This window comes from Oratosquilla oratoria, chromosome 41 (assembly GCF_046742065.1).
Source record: "Oratosquilla oratoria isolate Oo_2021 chromosome 41, ASM4674206v1, whole genome shotgun sequence".
NCBI classification, from domain to species: Eukaryota; Metazoa; Arthropoda; class Malacostraca; order Stomatopoda; family Squillidae; genus Oratosquilla; species Oratosquilla oratoria.
This window is the reverse complement of record NC_134817.1, coordinates 30,689,322-30,715,655: the sequence shown is the minus strand read 5'-3', so window position 1 is coordinate 30,715,655 and position 26,334 is coordinate 30,689,322. Positions and strand designations below refer to the sequence as shown.

The following is a 26,334-nucleotide window of genomic DNA, read 5'->3' as shown; positions in this document are numbered from 1 at the left end:
TGATCATATTGTAGAAGTTATAAAGTTTTTACCAGAATGGTCTCCTTTTCCATGGGAGTGATGAAACTGTTGGCTCTTCAAAGAATGGTAATTACCTTAGACTGTTAGAACTGCTGGCCAAGTTTGACCCATTTCTATCAGAGTACATAAAGTGCATGCTCATGGGAACAAAAGAAAAGGTCATACTTCATATCTGTCCAAAGATGTGTGTGAAGAGTTTATTAGCCTGATCGGGGCCAAGATGCTTGACCAAATAATCTGTGAAATTAAAAGTCCAAGTATTATTCAATTTCACTGGATTTAGTGCACATTGACCAACTTACTTTGATTGTGCAATACGTGTTGCCTTCTGGACCAACAGAAAGATTTATCAAGTTCTTAGAGATGAAAGGACATAGTTCTGCAAATCTTGCTGACAGCTTACCAGATTTCTTTAAAGAAAGGGAAATCAACATCAAAGATTGTAGAGGACTGAGTTATGACAATGCTAGTAACATGGGTGGTAATACAACGGACTACAGGCCATCATCAAGGAAAGTTGTAAATTTGCAGAGCATATTCCATGTTTTGCCCATTCCCTCAACTTGGTAGGAAAATTTGCTGCAGAATGTTGTCCAGAAGCAGTCAATATTTTTTCTTTTGTTTAAAATATATACCCATTCTTTTCTGCTCCTACTCATCGATGGGGGCCTCCTCAGAAAGGCACTGTCAAATAATAAGTCTCCCCTTCCACTGCCCAAAAGAATGATACTAAATGGTCTGCTCGAGCAGATGCAAGTTTAGCTCTCCATAAAGGCTATTTTATCATCATGAATGTGTTGGAAGACATTGCTGAGGAAACGATGTCAAGCCTGAATGCAGACAACAGGCTAAAGGACTCTTGGTAACTATAACTATGAAAACATTGGAGACCGGACTTATGATCATACTGTGGGATCAGATTCTGGAAAGATTTCAGAAAACCAGTTTCCTTGCAGTCATCAGATCAGGAGTTAAATTCTGCTTTGTGTTTTATGAATCTTTGCGAGGTTATGTTGAAGCTCTTTGACCAACTTTCACAACTTTGGAAGATCAGGCTAAAATTCTTACTGATTACAATCACTACCGCAAGCACATTTCACGACAAAGATGAATGAATTGCAAATGTGACCACTACGACGGTTCCACCTCAGATGATAGCAGCATAGAATCCATCCAGCCATCTGAATCATTCAGAATTGGAGCTTTTCTGGTTGTTGTGGACAGCTTGGTTGCTGCTCTCTCGAAAAGGCAGGTAACATATAAGAAGTTGAAAGGTATGTTTGGGTTCCTTCGAAAGCTGCCAAAACTCACTCCAGATGAAGTGAAGGCTGGTTTAAAATTGATTCACACTTAACCTGAAGACTTGGAAAAGGAGTTTGAAGAGGAACTGATCCAGTTTAATGAACTTTTGAAAAGTAACCTAGCTGATACTGTTGCTGGATCTCAACAAGACCTTTACAAACTGACACTGTATCGTCTGATACTTGATCATTCTTTTGGGTCTTGTTTTCCTAATGTCAAGATTGCGTTGAAGATCTCTTCAACTGTAATGGTTATCAACTGCAGTGGTGAACACACATTTTCAAAATAAAAGAGAATCAAGAACAAAGTAAGAAGCAGTATGGGTCAAACAAGATTGAACCATCCCTCTCTAATGAGTATTGAGCACAAGTTATTGAGGGAAATTAACACATCAAGGATATCTAATTGAGGACACTTCTGTTGCCAAGTCTCATAAGTGCATCATCTAAGCCACATAACTAGTTGGTGTGAAAAGCACTCAGTTCAGCAAATGGTTCTAAGATTCTCTGGGGCAGCACAAATAATCTATTGGCTCAGGTACTGGTCAGATATGTTCGGTGTTATTCTTCAAAAAGGAATAGAAAATGACAAAATAAAACCCTCTTTTTTCAGTTGAGTCCTCCCAGCCATACTAGCAGTTTTTAAATGCTTCAGATAATTTTTTTCCCTCTTCAAAGGAAAATGCAGGGTGGGTGTGATGCAATATGTGTGTGTGTATATATATATATATATATATGCAATAAAAACACCAGGATATATATATATATATATATATATATATATATATATATATATATATATATATATATATATATATATATATATATATATGCAGGTGGGGGCTCTGCTGTTCCTTGTGCTATGAGCCCCACAGCTCCTTAAACTGGCCCTGGCTGGGTCATGACCTCAGAGCAGCCAGTGACTGCCAGGTGTTTGACCCCTGGAGACCCTCGGAAGTGCCAATGCTATGTATGCATCACCAGCGAGGGCAACTGCCTCACACGCCCCCACAGAAGTCAAAGCTGGTGGTGAAGTTGTGTGGAACCTTGACAAGAAATCGGCCAGGCAGTTGTCATCATCTTTGTTGAGGTTGAGTGGATTGACCATCTCCTGAAAGTAACGACAATTTAAAACATTCTGGTTAATAGGTGGAGCATCAGGCCACCCAGGTGGGCAGGTAAATGACAGGCTAGGATGCTGGCAGGCAGGCAAGCTGGAAAGTTGGCTGGCAGGCAGGCAGGCTGGAAAGTTGGCTGGCAGGCAGGCAGGCAGGCAAGCTGATGAGCTGGTAGGTAGGTTGGTAGGCAGGCAGACAAGCAAGCAGGCAGGCTGGCAAGCTGGGAGGCAGGTAAACAGGCAAGCAGGCTGACAGGCAAGCTGACAAGCTGGTAGCTGGCTGGTAGGTAGGCTGGCAGGCAGTCAGACAAGCAAGCAGGGAGGCTAGAAAGCTGGCTGGCAGGCAGGTATGAAGACAGTCAAGTGGGCTGGCAGGCAGGTATGAAGACAGTCAAGTGGGCTGGCAGGCAGGTATGCAGACAGTCAATTGGGCTGGCAGGTAGGCAAGCTGATGAGCTGGTAGCTGGCTCTTAGGTAGGCTGGCAGGCAGACAGGCAGGCAAGCTGATGATCTGGTAGCTGGCTCTTAGGTAGGCAGGCAGGCAAGCTGATGGTAGTCAGGTGGCTGGCTGTTGGCAGAGCTGGGAATTGGGGCCCCACATTGGGCACCAGCTGTCAGGAACATAGGGGATGTGGGCCTGTATGAAGGCAAACTCTGTCAGTCCTTGTCCTAAAAAAAATGCAGGCAATCAAAAAAGTACTTGCTTAAATTTTCACTGTGACTGCTAGGCAAGCACTTTTTTCATATTGTTGGAATTGAATCCTGACACACTAAACAGAGATGTCTTTTTTCTTTAATGTATGAATATTATGATATGAGGTAGGCTTAGTTGAGGAATATACCATGATGCTCTGCTTCATTCTGTGGTAAACATCATCATTGAGGTGTGTGAATTGTAGGTGCACATTTTTTAGTACTCATTTCAAATTTAGGCACATTGTGGCACAGGTGCAAAAATGCACACCTTAAAAGATGAGCCCTGGATAAATAAGCTTGCTTCTGGGCATGAGAGGACCAGGGGGTGGTGGGGATGGTGTTTGTCCTTAGCAAACTCTTGGTGTGGGAGGTGGCTGGAGATAGCTTTCTCAGTTCCTGAGGCTACCTGTCATGGTGGGAGGTTTCTCCCTTGGTTCCCGAGGCCATCTGTCATGGCGGGGAAGGTGGAAGAAGATTCCTCCCTCAGTTCCTGAGACTGTCTGTCCTTGGTGAATCTTGGTGACCCCTTATATTCACTGGGATCAGGTCACGACCCTTGCATTAACTGTCCCTTAGGGGATGCTTATCACAGCTGGGGGCTGCAGGTGTTCCAGGAGACTCATTTTGTCTGACTTGATGTGGTGGGTCGGCCCTTGGGGGACTGCTTGTCTGACCTGATGTGCTCAGGTCATGACCTCAAAGCAGCTGGGGACCTTCAGAGGCGCCAATGCTATGTATACATCACCAGTCTCACAGTAACTTAATATTGCAGATGTATATGTACACATAAGAATTTACTAAGAGTCTTTTCCCCTTTGTAAGAGGGGTAGCTGAGTAAAAGAAAGCCTTATTTCTTCACAGGAGAAATATACTTAGATATCTAGTCCCCTAATTCCACCCCCATTAAACTGCATTTTACAAGGTACATGGGAACACTGGTAGCAATCATATCATCTCACCACAGGAGCATGAGAAAAGGTGCATTATGCCTGGAGTGGTGAAGAAATTTAAGAACAACAAAAATTAGGACAGTAAAAGTTAAATAAAAAGTGGAATGGTATTCTAAATCTCCAAACATAAATGAATGCTGTGTGACTGGGAGTAATGACTACATATAATTATGTAGCCAATACCCCAGTTGAGGGGCATACACACATACAAATATAAGAAGAAAACACTAGAATGCTTCTTAGTCCTATGTTGCCAAATGCACAACAATAGCACAATATAAATAAGCCCTATGAACAGCTTTCCAAGTTGCGATCAGTTTTGTTACTGTATCTTCTAGAATTAAGTCAAATGTTTATAACTCCAATTGTATGACAACTGCTCCAGGCCCAAATTATATACACCATGACATGATAAGACCAATGTCCATCCACAACATACCCCTTCAACCAAATATGGATAAAAATTACCCTCTCAGCTGCCTAGACCAAAGCCATCACCATTGCCTTCACCAAACCAAGAAAAGACAAAAATCCCTCCTAACAACCTTTGCAAACTCCTTGAAAAAATTCTTATTCTGAATTTCATGGCAACCATCCTCTCATGTCAGCTTTAAAAAGGATTCTGAACTGGCCCTAGCACTTCAGACAACTTAGGATTTCAAGATTTATACCCACCTTCATATCCCAATTCTTAATCCTTTGAATATTCAGAATACGCATAGCAACAACCCTATCCTTACCATATACCTAAGAAGGAGTCACTCCTGCCTTACAATCAATCTCCACCCTCAAGTCCCACAACCCATTGATCCATAAAATACATTCATGGAACATCAAAATCTCCACCTGCTTCAAATTCATATCCTTCTACTGGATGCCATCTCACATTGTCATTCCTAGCAACAAACAAGCTGACAAGGTAGCTCAAAAGGTGGCATCCACCTATTTCAATACTTCCACTCCATTACAGTAACAGAGTATTACCCAGTCCTCCAACCAGCTATGCTAAACACAAAACAAAGACATTGAGAACAACATCTAACAAACTATCTAAAACCAATCAAGCCCAACATATATCCATGGTTGTCCCCACATTAACTTAATCAATGTTTTGAAACAGCACTAGTAAACTTTTAATTTAATGAAGTTGCTTTGCTGTGAATGTGCTGTGTCTTGCAACACTGTTTCTGACCCAAGGCAGTGGGCAAGATGCAGGGATGACCTGTCATCCAGGAGGTGCCAAGATAAGAGGGAGGGAAGTGGGTGGATGGGAGTGGAGTATGTTGGGGATGAAATGGGTGGGAGTGGATTTTATGCCTTTGTTTTTTTGCTACCTCTCTTGTAAGGGGGGGAAAAAGCCTTTGGTATATGTATGTATGTACTAGTAAACTTAAGAACAGGGCATTCCCATCTCAAAAATGGGAAAATCAATAACAAGAACAGAATTTGGACAACAGAAGAAAACTTATTACAGCATAAACAATAAAGAAAAAAAAAAAAAGATCCCCACTCAAGTACACCTCCACAGCTTGGTTCCCAGCAATCAGAAAAACAGATACTTCATCTATCTATATACCAAGGGCTTCTTCCTCCTTATAAGTGAGACAGCCAAAATGCACCCACTCCCATCCACCACCCATTTGCTTCTCTCTCATCTTAGCTGTTTGTGGTAAAACAAGTCGAAGAGACATTTCATAAACAATATAAAATAAAACTGAGAATTAATGATATCTTCATTCAGAAACCAAAATTCTCTTCATTGAATATCACATGGTATCACAGTTCTAAGTACTTTGCCAGAGTCATAAACCCCATTACATCACATAAACACAAACAGCAAAACATAAAAAATATACATACATATACTAAGGCTTTTTCCCCTGTACAAGGGAGGTACCCAAAAAGGAAAAGGCATAAAATCATTCCCACCCATTCCATCCCTGAATACACTCCACACCCCTCCACCCTCCCTCTTATCTTAGCACCTCCTGGATGACGGGTCATCCCTGCACCTTGTCCACTGCCCTGGGTCAGAAGCAGTGTCGCAAGACACAACACATCCACAGCAAGGCCGCTTCATTAAATTGGCGACCCCCCCCTCTCCATCCTCCCATGCATAAAAGGAGAAGACGGAGAGAAATCCCTTCGGGATGCGTCAAATTTTGCTCACACATACTACCTCACCCCCCATCCCCCATCCCGTTCCACCTCATGCATCACAACATCATCCATATACAACCATTCTCCATTCACCCGTCTTCTGTCCTCTCCCGTCCTTCCTCAACAGACATTCCCCTCTTCCCCAAAGCCCCCTTCACCCCATCCATCCATCTCATCCTGGGACGTCCCCTCATGTTCACTCCCTCCACATCTGCCTTCCATACCTCTTTTACTAGTCTTTCTTCACTCATTCTTTCCATGTGTCCAAACCATCCTAATACTCTTTCATCAACCCTATCTCCCAACTCCCTTTCCACCCCCATTCTTCTCCTCACCTCCTCATTTCTCACTCTATCTAGCCTAGTAACCCCCATCATACTTCTCAGACACTTCATCTCAAACACATTCAAACTCCTTCTCTCTTATGTTCCATGTTTCTGCCCCATACAGTACTGTTGGCACAATCACTCCTTCATACAATCTCCTCTTAGCATCCATTCCCAAATGTCTATTCCTCATTACACTCTTCATTCCACCAAGGCATTTACTCGCTTCTCTCAATCTACATTCTACCTCCACCTTTTCCTGCCACATTTGCACCCAAGTATCTAAAACCATCCACTTCCTCCAGTCGCTCTCCCTTAATGCTCACTTCCAGTCTACTGCCACTTTCACCCCTTGTACATCTCATCACCTTACTTTTACCCACATTTATCTTTAGCTTTCTTCTATCACATACTCTCCCAAACTCTGTCACCAACTTCCTCAGTCCCTCTCCGATCCTGCCACAAGCGCAGTGTCGTCAGCAAACAACAGCTGGCTCACCTCCCACTTTTCTCCATTTCCTTTAACCATCTCCAATCCCTGACCCACTACCCTTGCATTTACCTCTCGCACTACCTGCAGGATATCACTCAAATACATACAACACCCAGATCACAATAACCTCTTTAAGACAGATCACCAAACTCTATACTTCACTCTGCACACTAACATCAGCCTCACAGAGAGGCAAAAGCCATACTAGCATACTTGCATCCAAGACACCACTGAGCACAAAGATGGTATTAGCACAGAATAAAGCTGGCCAAACTGACCTAGATGCAATCAATACACAGAGGACACCAAATCCTTCCTCTTGCACTGTCCCACACTATCCCTATACAACAACACAATATTTCTCCCATGAATATTGGTCTAGACTTCATGTAGGAATTTACCCTTTAGGGATACTAGTCCTATCCTCCATCCCATTTTAGTCATCTTTTACATCCCAGGTGGAAAAACTCGGTGGCAGTATTCTTTCCTCCCCCTACCATAGGGTAGGAGAGGGTGCGTCACTGTCATCCAATGGGAGCCAAGAGGAGTGGGAGGAAAGTGTGGTAGATGGGAGTGGAATGGGTTGGGATGAAATGGGTGGGTGGGGGTGGGTATATGCCTTTTGACTTTGGCTACTTCCCTGGTAAGGGGGGAAAGAAGCCCTTGGTATATAGATGGATAGATAGAATATGGGTCTGTCCAGTGGCCAACTGACTCACCTCCCCACATGCTCTTTTCATTTCCTTGCAACTTTTTTTTTTCACCAATATTTTTTTCTGTCAAAACACCTACTCCACCAGTACATTCTCTTTGCATTATACTTCCACCCCTTTTATTCTGTACTCATATGCTTTCCCATTTCTTTTTTGCAACCATCATGTTCTTTTTTTTGCCATCACTGCCCTCTTCATCCCATTTATGGTTTCTTCCTCTATTCCATCCCATACTCAGTCTTCAGGCTCTTTAGCACTTCCTCCTTGAAACATAACCATTCTTCCTATACTGCTTCTCTTTTATCCTTTACAACATTCCATACCTCTCAGCTTCACCCGATATTCTTTCTCTTTTTCTTTATTTAATTTGCTCACCTTCAGCACCTTCCTCATTTTTCTTCCTCCTCCACTTGACTTCCACTCTCAAATTTCCTTTCACAGTCCACTGTCCTCTCCCCTGAACATGTGTCCAGAACTTCCAGTCTATCCTCCTTTTGTGTAGCACTGTGGTTCATTAATGCTCTCTTAACTACCCTCCTATTCACTCCAAAATGTTGGCAATAATAATAATAATAATAATAATAATAATAATATCAGTTTGGAAACTGAAACACCAACTTTAAAACTTCCCTTTATTAACCTTCTGTCAATTCATTATCCATAGTTCAAACCAGATTTCTCATACTGCAGAATCTAGTGAAGTTTCAACATCTTCCGGTAGTTTCAATGTCTTCCAGCACTATTAAAGGGGGACTTCCAGTTTAAAAGACTGATTTGTCATTGTATATGTTCAAGATCAGCAACTTTCTTACACAATTATATATTACATCAGACCTAAGGAGCTAGAACTTTAAACTGGAAGCCCTGAGATGAGGTTCAGTATGTGATGAGGCACAAACAATAGTCAAGCTAAACTAAAAAATGACTGCCAAACTAGAAAAGTCTAACAAAGTCTAACAAACTTACAAGATGGCAACCAAAACAGCACCTTAGGGTCAACTGACTTGTCAATACAGCTTGGACAATAGTTCTCAAACTTTTGTTTATATTCTTTTATTGACCAGTAGAACTGACCTTGCATTTATTGGCCAAAAACACATTTGTACTTGGTACATATGTAAAGAATAAAATATCTAACATCAAAACAGGCTCTCATGATAATAATCTTTAAACACAAATTGGGATTGCATTAGTTCTTGTTTGAACAAGACAAAAAATGTGTTGTCAAGCACACTTCCTGGCTTGTTCATAGTTTTTTTCATTACAATAACAAAATCTGCTTTCAGGGTTTAAACTTGACAAGTGGAATATTTTTGGAGCTCAGGCACTTATCACAAACCCATTCAGCATAAACCTCACCCGTTAGAAGATGGTAGGCATTTTCTGTCAATCCTGTGCACACTCTGTCAAAGAATAAATTCAATCATTCACTAAGCGCAATCTCAAGTCTGGCATATTGAGTATTCTTTTCCATAAAAAATTTCATTTCAGGACAAAAATCACTCAAAAAAACATGAAATAATATATTTACAAACCAAGCATCACTCAAGAAAAGCATGCATTAATGAGTACTTGAGATAAGTGACAAAATGTAGTCAGAAAATATTGAATTATGAATTCATCCCTCCAAGAACAGGCCTATTTTGAATCTGATGCGAAAAACATGAAAGTGTCTTACAATACTCTGCATTTGCCCCCGAGGCACTGGGAGGGAAAAGGATTACCAGTGTGTCACTTATTTGATGTCTGCAGCTGCCACAGCAATGCTTCAATTCAGTAATCAATTTCAACATAAAAACAGACATTTCAGTCTAACAAAACCTGCCTGGACATTTCTTCTATAGAGTAAAAAACTTTTCAGCAGAAGCTCCTGATGTTGTCCTGAGATCTTGATTAAATTGTAACATCAAAACCTAATTCTTAAAGAGCCTACAGTTGACTGCAATGATCAAACAGATATGTGGTGACCTACCGGTGGAACCAAAAGTTGCATCCAGATTCACACAGTATAGCCTGATCATTGTCGTGCACTTCTTTGTGACAAATGCCGCATGGGTAAATAGGAGGAGCATTGGGGTTTTGAGGATTAAATACCATTGGCTGATCCGGTGGGTAGATCTGAAATGTGTAGAAGGCTGAAGTTAAATTGGAGAGAGACAAATTTTCATAGTAATTTTTCATTACTAGAAAAAAAAAGTGATGGTAATGTTAATTAGCTACTTTTTTCTCACTATTAAAACCAAACAAAAAAAAATCTTTTGCAATGGTTATTTTCTATTCTACTCAATTAGCTGCACAAACTTACTTCTAAATTCTGTTACACAAAGAGGTAAACTGAAATTCTGTCTCCACAATATTGTAAAACATGCTAGAACTTAAAACCCTCTCCACTAATCCACAAAGGGCATGCCCCTATTATCTCTTTAATGCAAATCATCATGGACAGCAATTACCAGCAACAAATATTTAATCCAAACCACTATATATACTCTCCTGATTTGATCACCAAACCCCCTATCTGATGTTAACTTCTTCAAAATTATGTCTGAGACATAACAATTTCTGCACTTTGAAGATGGCAACTGCCAACAATTTTGGCAGAGTAAATACCATTTGATGACGGAGCCTTTATTAAATGTACAATATTTCACTTGATGATGCTTCTAAAATACAAAGATGAAAAATACAAACAAAGTGTAGCCTCAGAAGGGATGGGAATGGTATAGAAAAGGGTGATCTGTGACTGTTCCCCAGCTGTCCTAATCCTTTCTTAGGTTTTTACACACCTAAGGAATTAATAGTCTTCATCTTTTGTACTTGAAAAATATTTAACAAAAAATGTTGCACACTTAATAAAGGTTTTGTTCTCAAATAATGTTTATGCTACCTTTTAATGTAGTTTTTGCCATTGTTTATAACTTTTGGAAGCAAAGATTTTTTTTTAACTGCTGTATTGATGACCCTAAGTATTCCTCTACCCCTAGCCTCATCCTCTTACATGATTTCCTTTTTTTTCATAGCTTGCTTTTCAGGAGAGACAGTCTTTCATAGAAAGCTAGAAAAACACCATTACTAAGGTACCAATGTAGTGTATAGTATAGCTAACTACTGACACTATAGTTTATCTTAACCTGACAGATTTATGAAAAATAACATTCATGAGCCATTCAAGGTACAGTCTCAGAAGGCACACAAAGAAAAAAAAAATCATATAATAACTACACCAAATAGAATTTAAAAAATTACATAACTATTCTGTACCATTTGTGAAGAAAGCATCTGCCAGGTTAAAGTAAATGGAGTCTGAGTTAGCTGTCAAGTCATTTGTTTACGGATGATCCCCAGGATTAATACATCTGCCCAACAGGTTATGATCTCCAAAAACTGAACTGTTGGTTTATCTCTGGGTTTTTTTCATTGACATTCTACTTAAACCTTTGACATAAAACCACCTGGCAGTTGTCACCTATAGTAGTGTAAGGGTTAATTGAGAATGTTTATAACCCTTTGATTGTTTGATGTTCCATTCAGTTAAATGAAATCAGGATCTCCTCAGTTGCATTGGCAGTCTGAGTTATTTTTTTTTTTGCCTGGAGGCATCTGGGATGAAGCATGTTGTTGTCACTGGGCTCTGACATTAGAATTATGGAAGTCCTCCACCCTAGATGTATTATGATTGTGTTTGTGAGCTGTCAGTGCTGAATAGTCAGTAAATATCTTCATGATCATGCATGAGGCAGCCCGGCAAATTGGATATGTGTCATTTGTTATGTTGTAAGAACTGTGATTGAAAAATATTAGCTGGCAGCACCATCATTCTATTAATGATCAATCACTGCTGTAATCAATCAATCTATCTATTGCCCCAGTTCTCTCCTGTAGGAGACTTGTGGCCTCTACCAAAGTGGCCATGGCCATTAGTTAAGGGGGTTGACTCACATTTCGGTGATTCGCTCGATTGGATTATGCATTTCTGGTCCTCCCAACCTTATCTTTTTATGTAAGACAATGAAAATTTAACACAATGTGCAGGGAAATGGGATGCATCTGTGACAGAAATTTCATTGAAATCCATTAAGAAATTTTTACACAACAGACGATTTACTTGCAATTTTGAGTTATTTTTGAAATAACGTTTATTTTTCCAAAAGTATGAGGAGAATAATGATTTCCTTTGGTGTACAGTTAGTAGACATCCAGATGTACCTAAACTAGTATACTCGTAATTATAAGTGAAAAAGAAAGAAAGTCAGCCTTACAGCAAATTATAAAAAAAACATAAAATCACAACTTGATAAAAGTAGGTTAAGAATGAATTTACTAGTTTTGTTAGATATAAGTATCATGATAATTTTCCAACAAGAAGGATCAAAATTGCTTATTTACACACGAAGTTATAGTTACTTTTGTGCGAAAAAACTAGTTTTGAGAAAATAGCATTTTTATGTTATTAATATTCACTACTCCATAAAAGTGCCTCCAAAGAGTATCAAATGCACATATCTACTTACATAATCCTTTGACCATTTCTGGGAAGTAAGCAGCAGATGTTCATTACATTTCTTTTGTACCCATGCCAACTGAGAATCGTGACAATCCTAACCTTCCATATCCTTCACATAATGAATGGTACACATGCATTACAATCCCTTTGCACTTCTCGGGTTCAGAATGGAGCAAAATACTTAGGCAACTATCACATCTGACATATCTTTTTATGGAGTAGTGAATTTATAAACAAGAAATGTATAAAACAGGATAGCACGTGGAGAAATTACGCACGCATATGCTGAACCCTTTTTCGATCGCACTGAATGTGGTGACTGCTGCCTAACCTATCGTACAACAATATCAGAGTATAAAATTCTCAAAAACAACAAAATACAAGGAAAACAAACCATAGCAAAGAAAGGGGCGTGGCTGACGGGCGGATCTTTAAATCTCTGGCCCTTTAAACCTGCCATTACCTGAAAAGGGTGGGGTTATACATCTGGAAACCAGTCCCGCGGTGTTCAGGGACACCACACCAGTCCACACACGAAGTTTGACAAAATCGAATATTTTTCACCGAAATGAGAGTTAACCCCCTTAAGCCCACAGTGATGAGATTTTATGCAGGTGTCTGGTGTGGGTGAGTAATGTAATATAAGATAATATGTTCTATGTCTTATACATGGTGATTGCTTGAAGAGCATTTGGTGTCTGTTGCTAGGCTATTCCTGCGCAGGTAATGTTTCATTGCTGGGTGGTTTATTTGTAGGTATGCAGTGATTATTTCATGCCTGTAGTGTGCACTCCAAGTGTTTTGCCATAAGCATAAGATACTACTTGTCTCATATGTAGATGTAGTAATGCATGGGGTGAAAAATGTGGGTGGAAGAACAGAACCTTGTGGGACTCCACCGGGTGTTCTTTGTAGATGAGTTGACTGACACACATTTTATGTGTGTCTTTCTGATTGGTAGTCTTCTCACAATCACCATGGTTTTGTCCAATGATTTGTCACTGTCTATGAGGAGCAACTTTGGGAGTCTGCTGTGATTGGTTATATCTACTGTGGTAAGCACTGTGCACTGTGGTGGCTTACAGTTTTGTGTAAAGTTAATAGTGTTCCTTTGGAGTGGTGGTCTTGAAAACAAAGTTGTGTGAACTGGGTCATATGGGTTAGTTATGTCAGAGTTCCCTTCCATAACCTTGATACTGTGTAAAGCACTGTAATTGGTATGTGTGATACTGACTCCATACAGTTTTTTGAAGACTTTATATGTACATTGTAATGTACAGGAAAGGAGATACACTTGTGGAGATCTTTTTTCCACTGATGCTGTGGAAATTTGTGATTGCATCTCAGGATGCATGAGTGTGTTGGTTCATTTTTCCTGTTTTTGTTGTTTCTGATAGTATCAAGCAGTTATATTCCTTTCTTTTTAATTTCTAAGTGTGCAGTGTGGGGCTGCTGTGTTAGGTTGTTACATTCTGTAGCACACCTCTATTGCATGTAATATGAATTGTAGCACATTGTATATATACCAACCTGAGTGTTTTGTGTTTTTCTCCCCCCTAATAGTTTTCTGGTGCATGTGAGGTGAGTCATGTGTGGGAATTTATGGTGAATCTTCAGGAGGAATGTATACTGTATGTGAGTGTCTAAGTGTCTCATTACGTGTAATGGGTATACTTGTGCTCTGTGGTTCAAGTGTTGTAAGCAGGGAAGAGTACACATATTTCCTGTGCTGAATCGATGCGCTTCATGTCACTGTGTACATCCCAGTCCACTACTCTCTCAGAATTGGCGTTGGCAACAAAACATTAAACAAAACTGTTTTCAATTCTAATACAGGTTTCCCTTTCCTGAATAAGTCTGACAGCAATCAAAATGAAATTTTTCTTGTCAATTTCTCCAGTGAGAAGTTAAAGCAGTTTTTAACCTACAAATACTGGAAGTTTCCCTCAGTTGAATAAAATTTCCTAATGGAAGCCAGAATATAACTTCTGAGTTGCCTATGACAGTGAAAGGGTTGATTAATATAATGCTACCAGTAACTAACATAAATTTGTACTAGTTATCATGCTTCTAGTGGTCTGATTATGTTGTTCAATTTATATTAATGGGTAGCATTTTAACTTGGACCTTTTCATTCCTTGCATCATTTATTCTGTACTGTAGCTGTTATTTTCTAAACATAAACTACTGGTAAGTAATATAACAGAAACAAATAAGCACATGATAGTCTGGATCATGTAGTGAATATATATACAGCCAAATCAAGTAGTAGCAGCAGAATCAACTAGAGCCAATGTGCACAGAACTCTACAAATCATGCAACACAAAATAAATTGAATAATTTTGAATTCTACTTACAGTACAGCTACAGTATGTGGTTCAAGAAAGAACCATGTCTTTATGCTCAGTCATATAGAACTTCAGAAAAAAAAATCCATAGTGACACTTATGGCAATATCAACAGTTCCAAGGACCAATGATGGGTACCTGTAATTGGTGGTCCTGCAAGATAGGTGTCAGAGAGAACCGTCTCCCTGCCACCCATCTATAAAACCTGTCAACACCCTCAGCTCCATCTGGAGGTCCAGCCCTGAGGACCCGGCACTTGTTCTGTGGATGGGGCCCAATATCTCTCCCTACCAAGTTCAATTATTCTTCCACTTTTCCACATAATGAGAGTTGAAAACCAGCGACTCCCCCCCCCTCTTCCTACTACTATAATCCAGTGACACAAACTACTCCTCACTAATACAACACTCAAGTATTTCTTCCTAGAGAAATCTATGGAAGGGTCCAAGGACTGTTGTCAGACAGTGTGGGGCTGCAGGTTTCCAGTCAATGAAACTTAAGGCGATAATTATCATCACCAGTTTCTCAATGGCTCAAAATATAAATTTCCCAACAGGTGACATGGACATACTCCATGGTCTTATCCTATAATAAGGACTCAAATGACATATTTGAGTCATAACTTTTCTATTTCCCTACCTTTATCATAAACAAAACTTTTTTAATGAATTCTACTGTTATCTCTTCTGTCCTACACCTCCCAGCAAATAACATAAAAAACAAAACATGTTTCATAAATATTTGGGAAGAATGTTTAATTAGCAATAACCTGATTGATAATAATTTGACATAAAAATCGTGCATAACAAATCATATTTAATATAAAATCAGTTATTTCCAAACATCCATCTTGTAAATGTCTCGGTTATGAAAATTTCTGGCTTAGATTTTTTTTTTTTTATCATTATACTATAAGCATAGTGTACATACATACATATATCAAAGGCTTTTTCCCCCTTACAAGGGAGGTAACCAAAGCCAAAGGCATATCTTTTTCCCATTTCATTCCCACATACTCCACTCCCATTCACCGCCCCTTCATCCCTCTTTTCTTGGCCCCTCCTGGATGATGGGTCATCCCTGCATCTTGCCCACTGCCTTTGGTCAGAAGCACTGTAGTATGATACAGGACATCCACAGCAAGGCCATTTCATTTAATTGGTGACCTCCCCTCTCTGTCCCCTCATGCAGAAAAAGAGAAGATGGGGAAAAATCCCTTTGGGCTACATCAAAATATCATTCACACATACTCCCTCACCCCCCCAATCCCCCTCCCACTCCCATGCATCACAGCACCATTCATAGACAACCATTCTCCACTGACCCCTATCTTCTGTCTTCTCCCTTCCTTCCTCAACAGACATTCCCCTCTTTCCCAATGCCCCTTTTACCCCATCCATCTCATCCTTGGTCACCCCCTCATGTTAAAATAATGGTAAGTTGGAGGGTATGATTATTTGTGAGTGTTTATAGGAAGGATGGTATGCTGGAAAGGGATGAGTGGAGAATGGTTGTATATGTATGATGCTGTGATGCATGGAAGGGAGTGGGTGGGGAATGGGGGGAGGTTAGGGAGTGGTTATGTGTGAATGATATTTTGATGCAGACCAAAGGGATTTCTCCCCGTCTTCTCTTTTTCTGCATGAGGGGATGGAGATAAAATGAAGTGACCTTGCTGCATTGCTTCTGACCCAGGGCAATGGGCAAGATGAAGGGATGACCTGTCATCCAAGAGGAGCCGAGAAAATGAGGAGGGAGGGGTTGTGAATGGGACTGGAGTGGGTGGAGATGAAATGGGTATGAGTGAAATTATGCATTTTGATTTTTGCTACCTCCCTTGTATGTGGTTAAAAGCCTTTGGTATATGTATGTATGGTACATACATACATCTTGGCACCTCCTGGATGACGGGTCATCCCTGCATCCTGTCCATTGCCCTGGGTCAGAAGCAGTGTCGCAAGACAGCACATCCACAGCAAGGCCGCTTCATAAATTTGGCGACCCCCCCTCTTCGTCCCCTCATGCAGAAAAATGAGAAGACGGGGAGAATTCCCTTCGGGCTGTGTCAATTTTTTTCACACACACTTCCTCACCCCCCATCCCCCACCCACTCCCCCTCATGCATCACAGCCTCATCTATACACAACCCTTCTCCATTCACCCCTATCTTCTGCCCTCTCCCATCCTTCCTCCACAGACATTCCTCTCTTTTGTAAAGCCCCTTTCACCCCATCCATCCATCTCATCCTAGGACGCCCCCTCATATTCACTCCTTCCACCTCCGCCTTCCACACTTCTTTTACTAATCTTTCTTCACTCATTCTTTCCATGTGTCCAAACCATCCTAATACTCTTTCATCAACCCTATCTCCCAGCTCCCTTTCCACCCCTGTTCTCATCCTCACCTCCTCATTTCTCACTCTATCTAGCCTAGTAACCCCTATCATACTTCTCAGACATTTCATCTCAAACACATTCAAACTCCTTCTCTCTTCCTCTCTCATGTTCCATGTTTCTGCCCCGTACATTGCTGTTGGCACAATCACTCCTTCATATAACCTCCTCTTAGCATCCATTCCCAATGTCTAATTCTCATTACACTAAGAATAAAAAAAGTATTTCAAGGATGATGTGGTATATAAAATTTATTTGTGGGATAAGGCAGATGAGTGGGAACAGAAGGAAGGATACTGAATGGTGGAACTAAGAAATGTGGGTATTATTAGCAGAAGAGCTGTGCATACAGGCAATGGTTACAAACAACAAAGGAGGGAGTACATGGGATGTATAGAATAGGTGGAAACAAAGCACAAGAAGAAGCCTAAGAAAAGAACAGATGCAAGGTGATGTAGGTACTTGTCTGAGTTTAAAAAATAAATAAGATGGTTTGGAAAGAAGTGAGAACAGTGATGCTTAGGAGCATCTGGTGAAGTACTAGTTATGTTGGCCAGCAAAGCATGTTTGTTTCGTCATCTGTGAGTATATGTATTTACCTAATTATATTCACCTAATTGTAGTATAAAGGGAAGGTGCAATGCTCATGGGGTCCTGTCTCTTATTCTCCATAACCTAGTTTAAAACTAGTGTTTTTGGATGGATGTGTTGAGGGGTATTGGGTGAATGCTGATGGAATGTCTGAGACCTATGATCATACTTGAGTGGGTGGGTTTGAGGACGAGCATACAAATGTTAGGTATGCCTATACTTCCCATGTGCTGCTCTATGGAAAGAATTTCAATTCCATGTGATTATGTTTTATTGGAGTTGTTTTAATACAGAACATATTTTCTTAAGTATTTCACTATTAGCAAAGATGATTTGGACACATGGAATGAATGAGTGAAGAAAGATTAGTAAAAGAATTGTGGAACACAGAGGTGGAAGGAGTGAACATGTGGGGATGACTGAGGACAAGATGGATGGATGGGGTGAAAAGGGAATTAATTAGAAAGAGGATTTCTGCTGAAGAAGGAAGGGAGAAGGCAGAAGATAGGGGTGAGTGGAGAATGGCTGTGTGTGGACGATACTGTGATACATGGAAGGGAGTGAATGATGTTCTGACACATCCCCAAAAGGATTTATCCTCATCTTCAGTGTTATTGCATGAGGGAATGGAGAGTGGTGATCACAGATTAAATGAAGTGGCCATGCTGTGGATGTGCTGTGTCCTGCTGCATTGCTTCTGACCCAGGGCGATGGGTGAGATGCAAGGGTGACCTGTCATCCAGGAGGAGCCAAGATGAGATGGATGAAGGGTGGGTGGTAAATAGGGGTGGAATGGGTGGGGGTGGAATTAAATCTTTTGACTTTGACTACCTCCCTTATAAGGGGGAAAAAACCCTTGGTATATGTAAGTACTATTAGCAAAGAGATTGAGTTTTAAGTCCTCTATCATGCAAGTTTCCTGAGTAGAAGAAAACTGTCTGATGGAAGTCAGAACAAAATCTGTTACGTGAATAGACATGACAAAAACACATGTGAATAATTTTACTCTAAACATATCTTCATTTGTTAATTTATTTTACTAACTGAGTCTGTTTTGCATATGTCTGGCATTTAAATATACAGACAAAATCATTCATATAGATGAAAATTTAAGTCACATTCCACTCTATTTCCTTACTGTTAAGGATTTCTGTAATAGACATTTAGGAATGGATGCTAAGAGGAGATTGTATGAAGGAGTGATTGTGCCGACAGCACTGTATGGGGCAGAAACATGGAACATAAGAGAGGAAGAGAGGAGGAGTTTGAATGTGTTTAAGATGAGGTGCCTGAGAAGTATGATAGGGGTTACTTGACTGGATAGAGTGAGAAACATGGTGAGAAGGAGAACAGGGGCGAAAAGGGAGTTGGGAGATAGGGTGGATGAAAGAGTATTGGGATGGTTTGGACACATGGAAAGAATGAGTGAAGAAAGATTAGTAAAAGAGGTGTGGAAGGCAGAGGTGGAAGGAATGAACATGAGGGGGCAACCAAGGATGAGATGGATGGGGTAAAAGGGGCATTGGGAAAGAGGGGAATGTCTGTTGAGGAAAGACAGGAGAGGACAGAAGATAAGGGTGAATGGAGAATGGTTGTGTATGGATGATGCATGAGGGGTGAGGTATGTATGAAAAATAAATTGATGCAGCCCAAAGGGATTTCTCCCCATCTCCTCCATTTCTGCATGAAGGGACAGAGAGGGGAGGTTGCCAATTTAATGAAGTGGCCTTGCTGTGGACGTGCTGTGTTTTGCGACACTGTTTCTGACCCAGGGCAGTGGGTAAGACACAGGGATGACCCATCATCCAGGAGGAGCCATGATAAGAGAGAGGGAAGGGGGTGGATGGGTGACAGTGGTTTTTATGCCTTTGTTTTTTGGCTACCTAACTTGTAAAAGGGAAAAGGCCTTAGGTATATGTATGTATGGAGAAAGAAGAAGAAGAAGAAGGGAAAAAAAAAAAAAATCTTCAGCAATATGGATAATGCCTTAGAATACAGCTATGTCCTATTTCTAAATGGTCTTCTTTCTGCCCAGTTTCATTCTCATTTTGTCATATATCATAATCCACCAATAAACAAATAAATCAATCTATAGCCCTAAATCTCTCTTTCAGAATAGAGTAATGACAGTCAAGGCCTACCCCAATTAATATATATATAGAGTGGATGGGTGGTGAGATAAACACAGGGAACCGTTTAGGGATTTATTCTGACGTTTCGTCCTTACCAGGACTTCTTCAGAGTACATGCACATTTAAACAATTCACCCCCTAAATACCTGCCGAATCTATCCGCATTCCACCATGATAGATTCGGCGGGTATTTAGGGGGTGAATTGTTTGAATGTGCATGTACTCTGAAGAAGTCCTGGTAAGGACGAAACGTCAGAATAAATCCCTAAACGGTTCCCTGTGTTTATCTCACCACCCATCCACTCATCTCTCTTACATATTTCAATATATATATATATATATATATATCAAAGGTTTTTTCCCCCTTACAGGGGAAGTAGCCACAGTCAAAAGGCATAATTCCTCCCATCCATTTCATCCCCACCCACTCCACTCCCATTCGCCACCCATTCCTTCCTCCCTCTTTTCTTGGCTCCTCTTGGATGATGGGTCATCCCTGTATCTTGCCCATTGCCCTGGGTCGCAAGAAATGCAGCAAGATACACCACATCCACAGCAAGACCACTTCATTTAATCTGCGACCCACCCTCCGTCTATATACATACACACAATGAGGGCTTTTTTGTTCCCCCTTACAAAGGAGGTAGCCAAGTCAAAAGGCAAGTATCCACTTCCACCCATTCCACTCCCATCCACCACCCCTTTCTTCCCTCTTAGCTCTTCATGGATGACAGGTCATCCCTGTATCCTGCTCACTGCCCTGGGTCAGAAGCAATGCAACAAGATACAGCACATCCACAGCAAGGCTGTTTCACTTAATTGGTGTCCCCCTATTACCAATAGACACAGATATATATTTTCCTAATAAATCAATAAATGTATGATAACAGAAAAGTAACCAAACACATGAAAAATCAAATAAATGAATAAAAAAGGGTATCTGCTTTTTTCTATGACATTTCATTACTTTCTTTTTCATTCCCACAACTGAACTCTCCATCTTTAACTTGATGACTACAAGGCCCTAATCTATCCTACGTATCAGACCTTAGATTTGCCACTAAATGTCCATTAACTTTATTTGCCCTACAAATTAAAATTTTGCTATGACACTCAGTTTGAGTGTACACATGAAATTCTAGACTGTTTAAGTGGAAAGTGAGTACTATTTTCTTCTTTCACTACTGCTCGTAACTACCAAAACCCAAATGCCTATCAGACTATTAACAAAAATAAAACTTCCAAATATCAACATCCCTCCCAGAATGATAACGCACTTGCAATTTTAATTACATATAGCAATACCATGTCCACAATGGTCCTAATTACTAAAAGGCCAGAAAAATGTCAAAATTCTACAATAGTCCAAGTTTAGCTCACCTTGCCAGAGCTGACGGACATGGGCTTCGGACCCATGCCTTGTCCTGGCACGCTCATGCTGCAGGACATGGGGGGCATGGGGCCATTCATGCCCCCCATACTATTCATGGGGCTCATACTGGTCATTGGCATTCCAGGAACAGACATGGGATTATTCATGGACATAGCACAGTTCATATTATTCATATTCATTGGTCCATTCATAGGTCCACTCATTGGCCCATTCATTGGACCACTCATGGGCCCATTCATGGGACCATTCATGGGACCATTCATGGGGCCATTCATTGGTCCGCTCATTGGGCCACTCATCGGTCCATTCATTGGACCACTCATTGGGCCACTCATAGGTCCATTCATGGGACCACTCATGGGGCCACTCATTGGACCACTCATTGGTCCATTCATTGGATTATTCATGGGGCCTCCTGGACCCATATGTCCACCCATTGGGCCACTCATGGGCCCATTCATGTGGGCTGGACCCATGGGACCATTCATAGGACCGTTCATGGGATTGTTCATGGGTCCTCCCATATGCCCATTCATTGGACCCATATTCATATTCTTAAGGTTCATGTTGTTTATGTTACCCATATATGGTCCCATCGGACCCATTGGGCCTGCACCCATGGGCCCCGGCCCCGGTCCAGGACCTGGGCCTGGACCAGGGCCGGGGCCAGGCCCCATGCTGGTGGTTGACGATGTGGAGGAAACTCCTGCACTGGATATTGGAACACTGGGCATGTCGTCGAAGGGGTTGGAAGCGATGATTGTGTCACCATAGCCTGTGAATTAATCATGACTTTCTTACACTCTAAACAACTATGTTCATATAATAGTGCAAATATTATCTATGTCAATTGATAAAAAGTGCCAAGTATTCATAAGGAGTGACAAAGTGACAAATAACTTACCTGTAAGGGGAGGAGGCACAAGATCATTGCTGGGAGGGGTGGAGGGTGGCCCCTGTGCTGTAGGTGGAGGATTGGAGGTGCGTCTTTTCTTTTTTGGGTTGTTTGGGGAATTAGGGGATGCATTTCCTCCTCCAGGCTTGAAATCCCCGGCCAAACTGCTGGCATTTGCAACACCTGTTCAACAGCCCTTATATTGGTGTTTTGTGACATAAACAGTCAATTACCAATCTCATGAACAAAAAGCTGAATTTCAATCAACCTTAGTTCTGTGGACTTTCGAAATTTTTATATGCAATGTTATCTGGCTAAAGCAGCTCTATATAAACAAAGTATAAGCCACAATCTCTGTCACTTGTTTAATATTCTGACTGCTTATTATATGTTTATGTGATGTAAAGTATCTCCTGCAGCCTGGCATAACGTGAGTTCCTGATAAGCATGTGCACTATCAATTCTGTAAACAAAACATTTCTATGTGACATAAGGTACCTCCTTCAGCCTACTTTTGTGTGAGTACACTACCAGTTTCATAAAGAGAATAAAGCCCAACAAAAATATCTGCCTTCTTAAAGAAATTATTGTAAAAAAAAATTGTAACATGTGCAGCAAATGGGAAAGTACCTATGATTAAATCCTATGCTTTATTTTCATATAAATACCTTTATTCAATGTAATCTTTTAATTAATTTTATATATATATATATATATATATATATATATATATATATATATATCACACACAACACTCATCAAATGTGGCCCTACCCCTTGTGGCCACATATGATGAAAACAGGAAGGCATTTTCTGAGGTGAACTTATGTAGATAAAATATATCTGGCAACCCCCTGCTGTCATGCTGGGTCAACAGAGTGGAACATGAGGGAGAACCCAACCAGTCGCTCCCACACTGCTGTGGGAAGAACATCTATAGGTAACCCCTCTTTCTGGGACCTTCCCTTTTTTCTCACTGGTTTTCTTTGTTTCCCTAGGGCCTGTATTATTACCATGACCCCTACAAAGGAATTAGATAATGATAAAATTGCCCTAGTCACCAGACTAATGATATCAGTGAAATGTTGAAGGTGGCCAAGTCCAAATTCAAGAGATACATGGTGTGATTTTGGGAGGGAGGGCTGGAGATATCCCAGAAACATAGAATACGGCATCCTAAATAGACTTCTCCATCTTAAAGCATACTTTAGAGTCAATTCCGCTAATAAAAGCAAAATCCCTGAAGGAGAAGTCTTTTTGGGACCCCCATACTAGGTTACTGGTATGGTATCTCCAGCCATCCTCACTCCCGAAATTGCACCATGTATCTCTTGAATTTGGATTTGGCCACCTTCAACATTTCACTGATTTCCTTAATTCCATGACCTGCCTTCCTTAGTTTAATGATTTGGGCAATTATATCTTTAGTCAATTCCTTTGTAGGGGCCATGGTAATGATACAAACACTAGGGAAATGAAGAAACCCTGTGTGAAAAAAGGCTAAGTCCCAAAGAGAGGGGTTACCTGTAAATGTTTTTTTCCACAGCAGTGTGGGAGCAACTGGCTGAGTTCTCCCTCCTGTTCCACTCTGTTGGCCCAGTGTGACAGCAGGGGGTTGCTAGATACATTCTATTTACATAATTTCACATCAGAAAATGCCTTACTATTTTTGTCATACATATACCAATGGCTTTTCCCCCCTTACAAGGGAGGTAACCAAAGATAAAAGGCATAATTCCACTCTCACTCATTCCACCCCCATTCACCACCCATCCACCTCATCTTGCCCATCACCCTGGGTTAGAAGCAATGCAGCAAGACACAGCACATCTGTAGCAGGGCCACTTTAATTGGTGATTACCACTCTCTGACCCCTCATGCAGTAACATATATGTATATGTATATATATATATATATATATATATATATATGTATATATATATATATATATATATATATATATATTTATATATATATGGAGGAGAGGTGGCAAATGAAATGTTTAGGCTTTAACATTTCATTTGCCACCTCTCCATAATTTGTCAATCTTTACACACACACAAATATATATATATACACGCACACACTTATACAAACATACACAGACAGTGTGACAGGGGACAGGGATGACTTTCCCCAAAAGGTGCTAAGGTTTGTTAAATGGTTTTGATGTGTATGAAATGGATGTGTACTTTGACACAGATACACACACACACTCAGGAACCAATGATGGGTGCCATACTGTGTTGATCCTACATGATGGACTGCAGAATCATTTCCCTACTGCCCATTTTAAAAACCAGTCAACCCCCTCACCTTTACCTGGAGGTGCAGCACCTCAGACTCTAGACTGGGCTCAAGATCTCTTTCTGTCAAATTCATCTGTATTTCTTCCACTTCTTCACATATAGAGAGCTGACAACCAGCAACTCCTCCTCTCCTGCTACTTTCAGCTGGAGACTCACAAACAGCCCCATACTAATACAGAAATCCAATGTTTCTTCCCAGAGATCTTTGGAAGGGTCTGATGAATACTGCCAATCAGTGAAACTAGATGCAATATATATTATCATATGTATATACGTAACAATAATTATTACTAGTGTTTTTATTAATATTATTATAATATTAATAAAAACACTAGTAATAGTAATGATAATAACAATAACAAAACAATAACAATAATGATAACAAAAACACTTATAATGACAATAATTTTATTAATACGAATTGCTTTAAGTTTTATTAAGTAGAAAGCTCACATCACTTGGCAACAGTTCTTGGACCTTCCCACAGATTTCTCTGATATAAATAGATCCCATCACTAACTTCTCCCATTTCTTTTAACAAAACATACAGATCTTACATCAACCAAAACAAATCTGAACCCAAACTCCCTTCCAGTCCTAAGTATGTATCATGCATCCATAAATACATATCTTCACTAAATTGTGGCTTTGTAATAATCTATAGTAGCTGCATGCCTTACATATAAGGAATACATAAATTTACCAGTTTCTTTAAGAAGACAAACATATCAAGCTTTACTCTATATATGGAATGAGTAGTGCACTACTATATCAGGAGATGTATTACATGGATATACTGTTTACAGAACTGGTACTGTCCATGAACACCTATAACTCACGTAAAACTTGGCTCCAAGATATGCTTTAGGTTATACTACCATTTATATGACCAGCATCATTGCAGTTATACTGTTTCTTCATCTTAGCAATACATCATTACAACACATAATTGCATTATTTATTCTTTCCAGCATTAAATATTTAAGTATTATTTACCTTTAAAGCATACAAGAATTCTTATTTCAATTTTTGTACTTAGATCCCTAATTTGTGGCTTTGATGTAATCTACCACTTCTGCACACCTTTTATGCAAAAAGTGACAAATCTACCAATGTCTGACAACTTACTCAATAGCTACATCATCTTACTGATTAACTTTTAAATTCTGCCCTTAACTTGATAATTAAGGCTTAGTCCTGATAGAACATTATTTGTGAGGTTGTTTTAATGACTCGAGATACAATAATCTACATTGATGGACTTTGCGTACATACGATAAACACCTAACTCTCCATTATAAAATAACAAGTATGACAAATCAATGATAAGTTTTGGTTAAGAACCCTACTGAATGGGACAAAGGGAACCTTACAAAAATACACAAAAAAAATCTAAAGTCCAGCAGGAATTATCAAGATACTCCTCTCAAGAAATCACAAATAAATCTAGATATTCATACCTGATTTTTTCTTGCCCATTGTGACGCTGGAACAACAATACAAAGAAAAAGTCTTAGGACGTCTTCAGTCGGGCTCCTCCTCGTCGATCCGCTGTTGCTGCTGTTATGGCAAACTTGCTCGAGGCGATATATGGCGCGGTGCTATTTCAGTGTAAGGATATACGAACTTTTCCGTTTATACAACCAAAACGATTTTGTAAACCGATGGGAGTAGCTACGGTTAGTGGAAACGCCCCAAACTAACTTAAAATGCCATACAGAAATTATTGTATTTGTTGTTGGTAGCGTATGTTTGTAGGTGGCGCATTGATCGCACAATAGAATTCGTTTATAAAAGAAAATGTAAATATTAAACCATGACTATCCTTGTGTTGTTAGATACAACAGCAAGTCCTCCCAACAACACATATTTTTTTATATTCTAACTTTGTGTTACGAGAAACAAATATTTGGAGATTAATACAAATAGAGGGTTGTATGGTGTGATATATTCACGACACTGTATTGTTCAAAGATTTGCAATATAAGGG

At 40.1% G+C, this 26,334-nt stretch overlaps 1 protein-coding gene across 4 annotated transcripts; it reads right to left on the bottom strand.

The window, feature by feature from the left end:
- Positions 1-8,395: 8,395 nt before the first annotated feature.
- LOC143021195 (uncharacterized) lies at positions 8,396-26,114 on the bottom strand. Of its 4 annotated transcripts, XM_076178519.1 has the most exons (7): positions 25,805-26,114; positions 22,045-22,218; positions 21,128-21,915; positions 12,676-12,744; positions 9,750-9,895; positions 9,456-9,481; positions 9,053-9,180 (listed from the first exon to the last, which is right to left on the bottom strand). In XM_076178519.1, coding segments are annotated over exons 1-7 (1,224 nt in total). In that variant the 5' UTR covers positions 25,824-26,114; the 3' UTR covers positions 9,053-9,178. The 4 variants fall into 4 exon arrangements, with proteins under 4 accessions (XP_076034630.1, XP_076034633.1, XP_076034631.1 ...); XM_076178515.1 differs by lacking the exon at positions 9,456-9,481 and having other exon boundaries at positions 8,396-9,180; positions 25,805-26,113; XM_076178518.1 differs by lacking the exons at positions 9,456-9,481; positions 12,676-12,744 and having other exon boundaries at positions 8,396-9,180; positions 9,750-9,877; positions 25,805-26,112.
- Between the last annotated feature and the right edge of the window lie 220 nt (positions 26,115-26,334).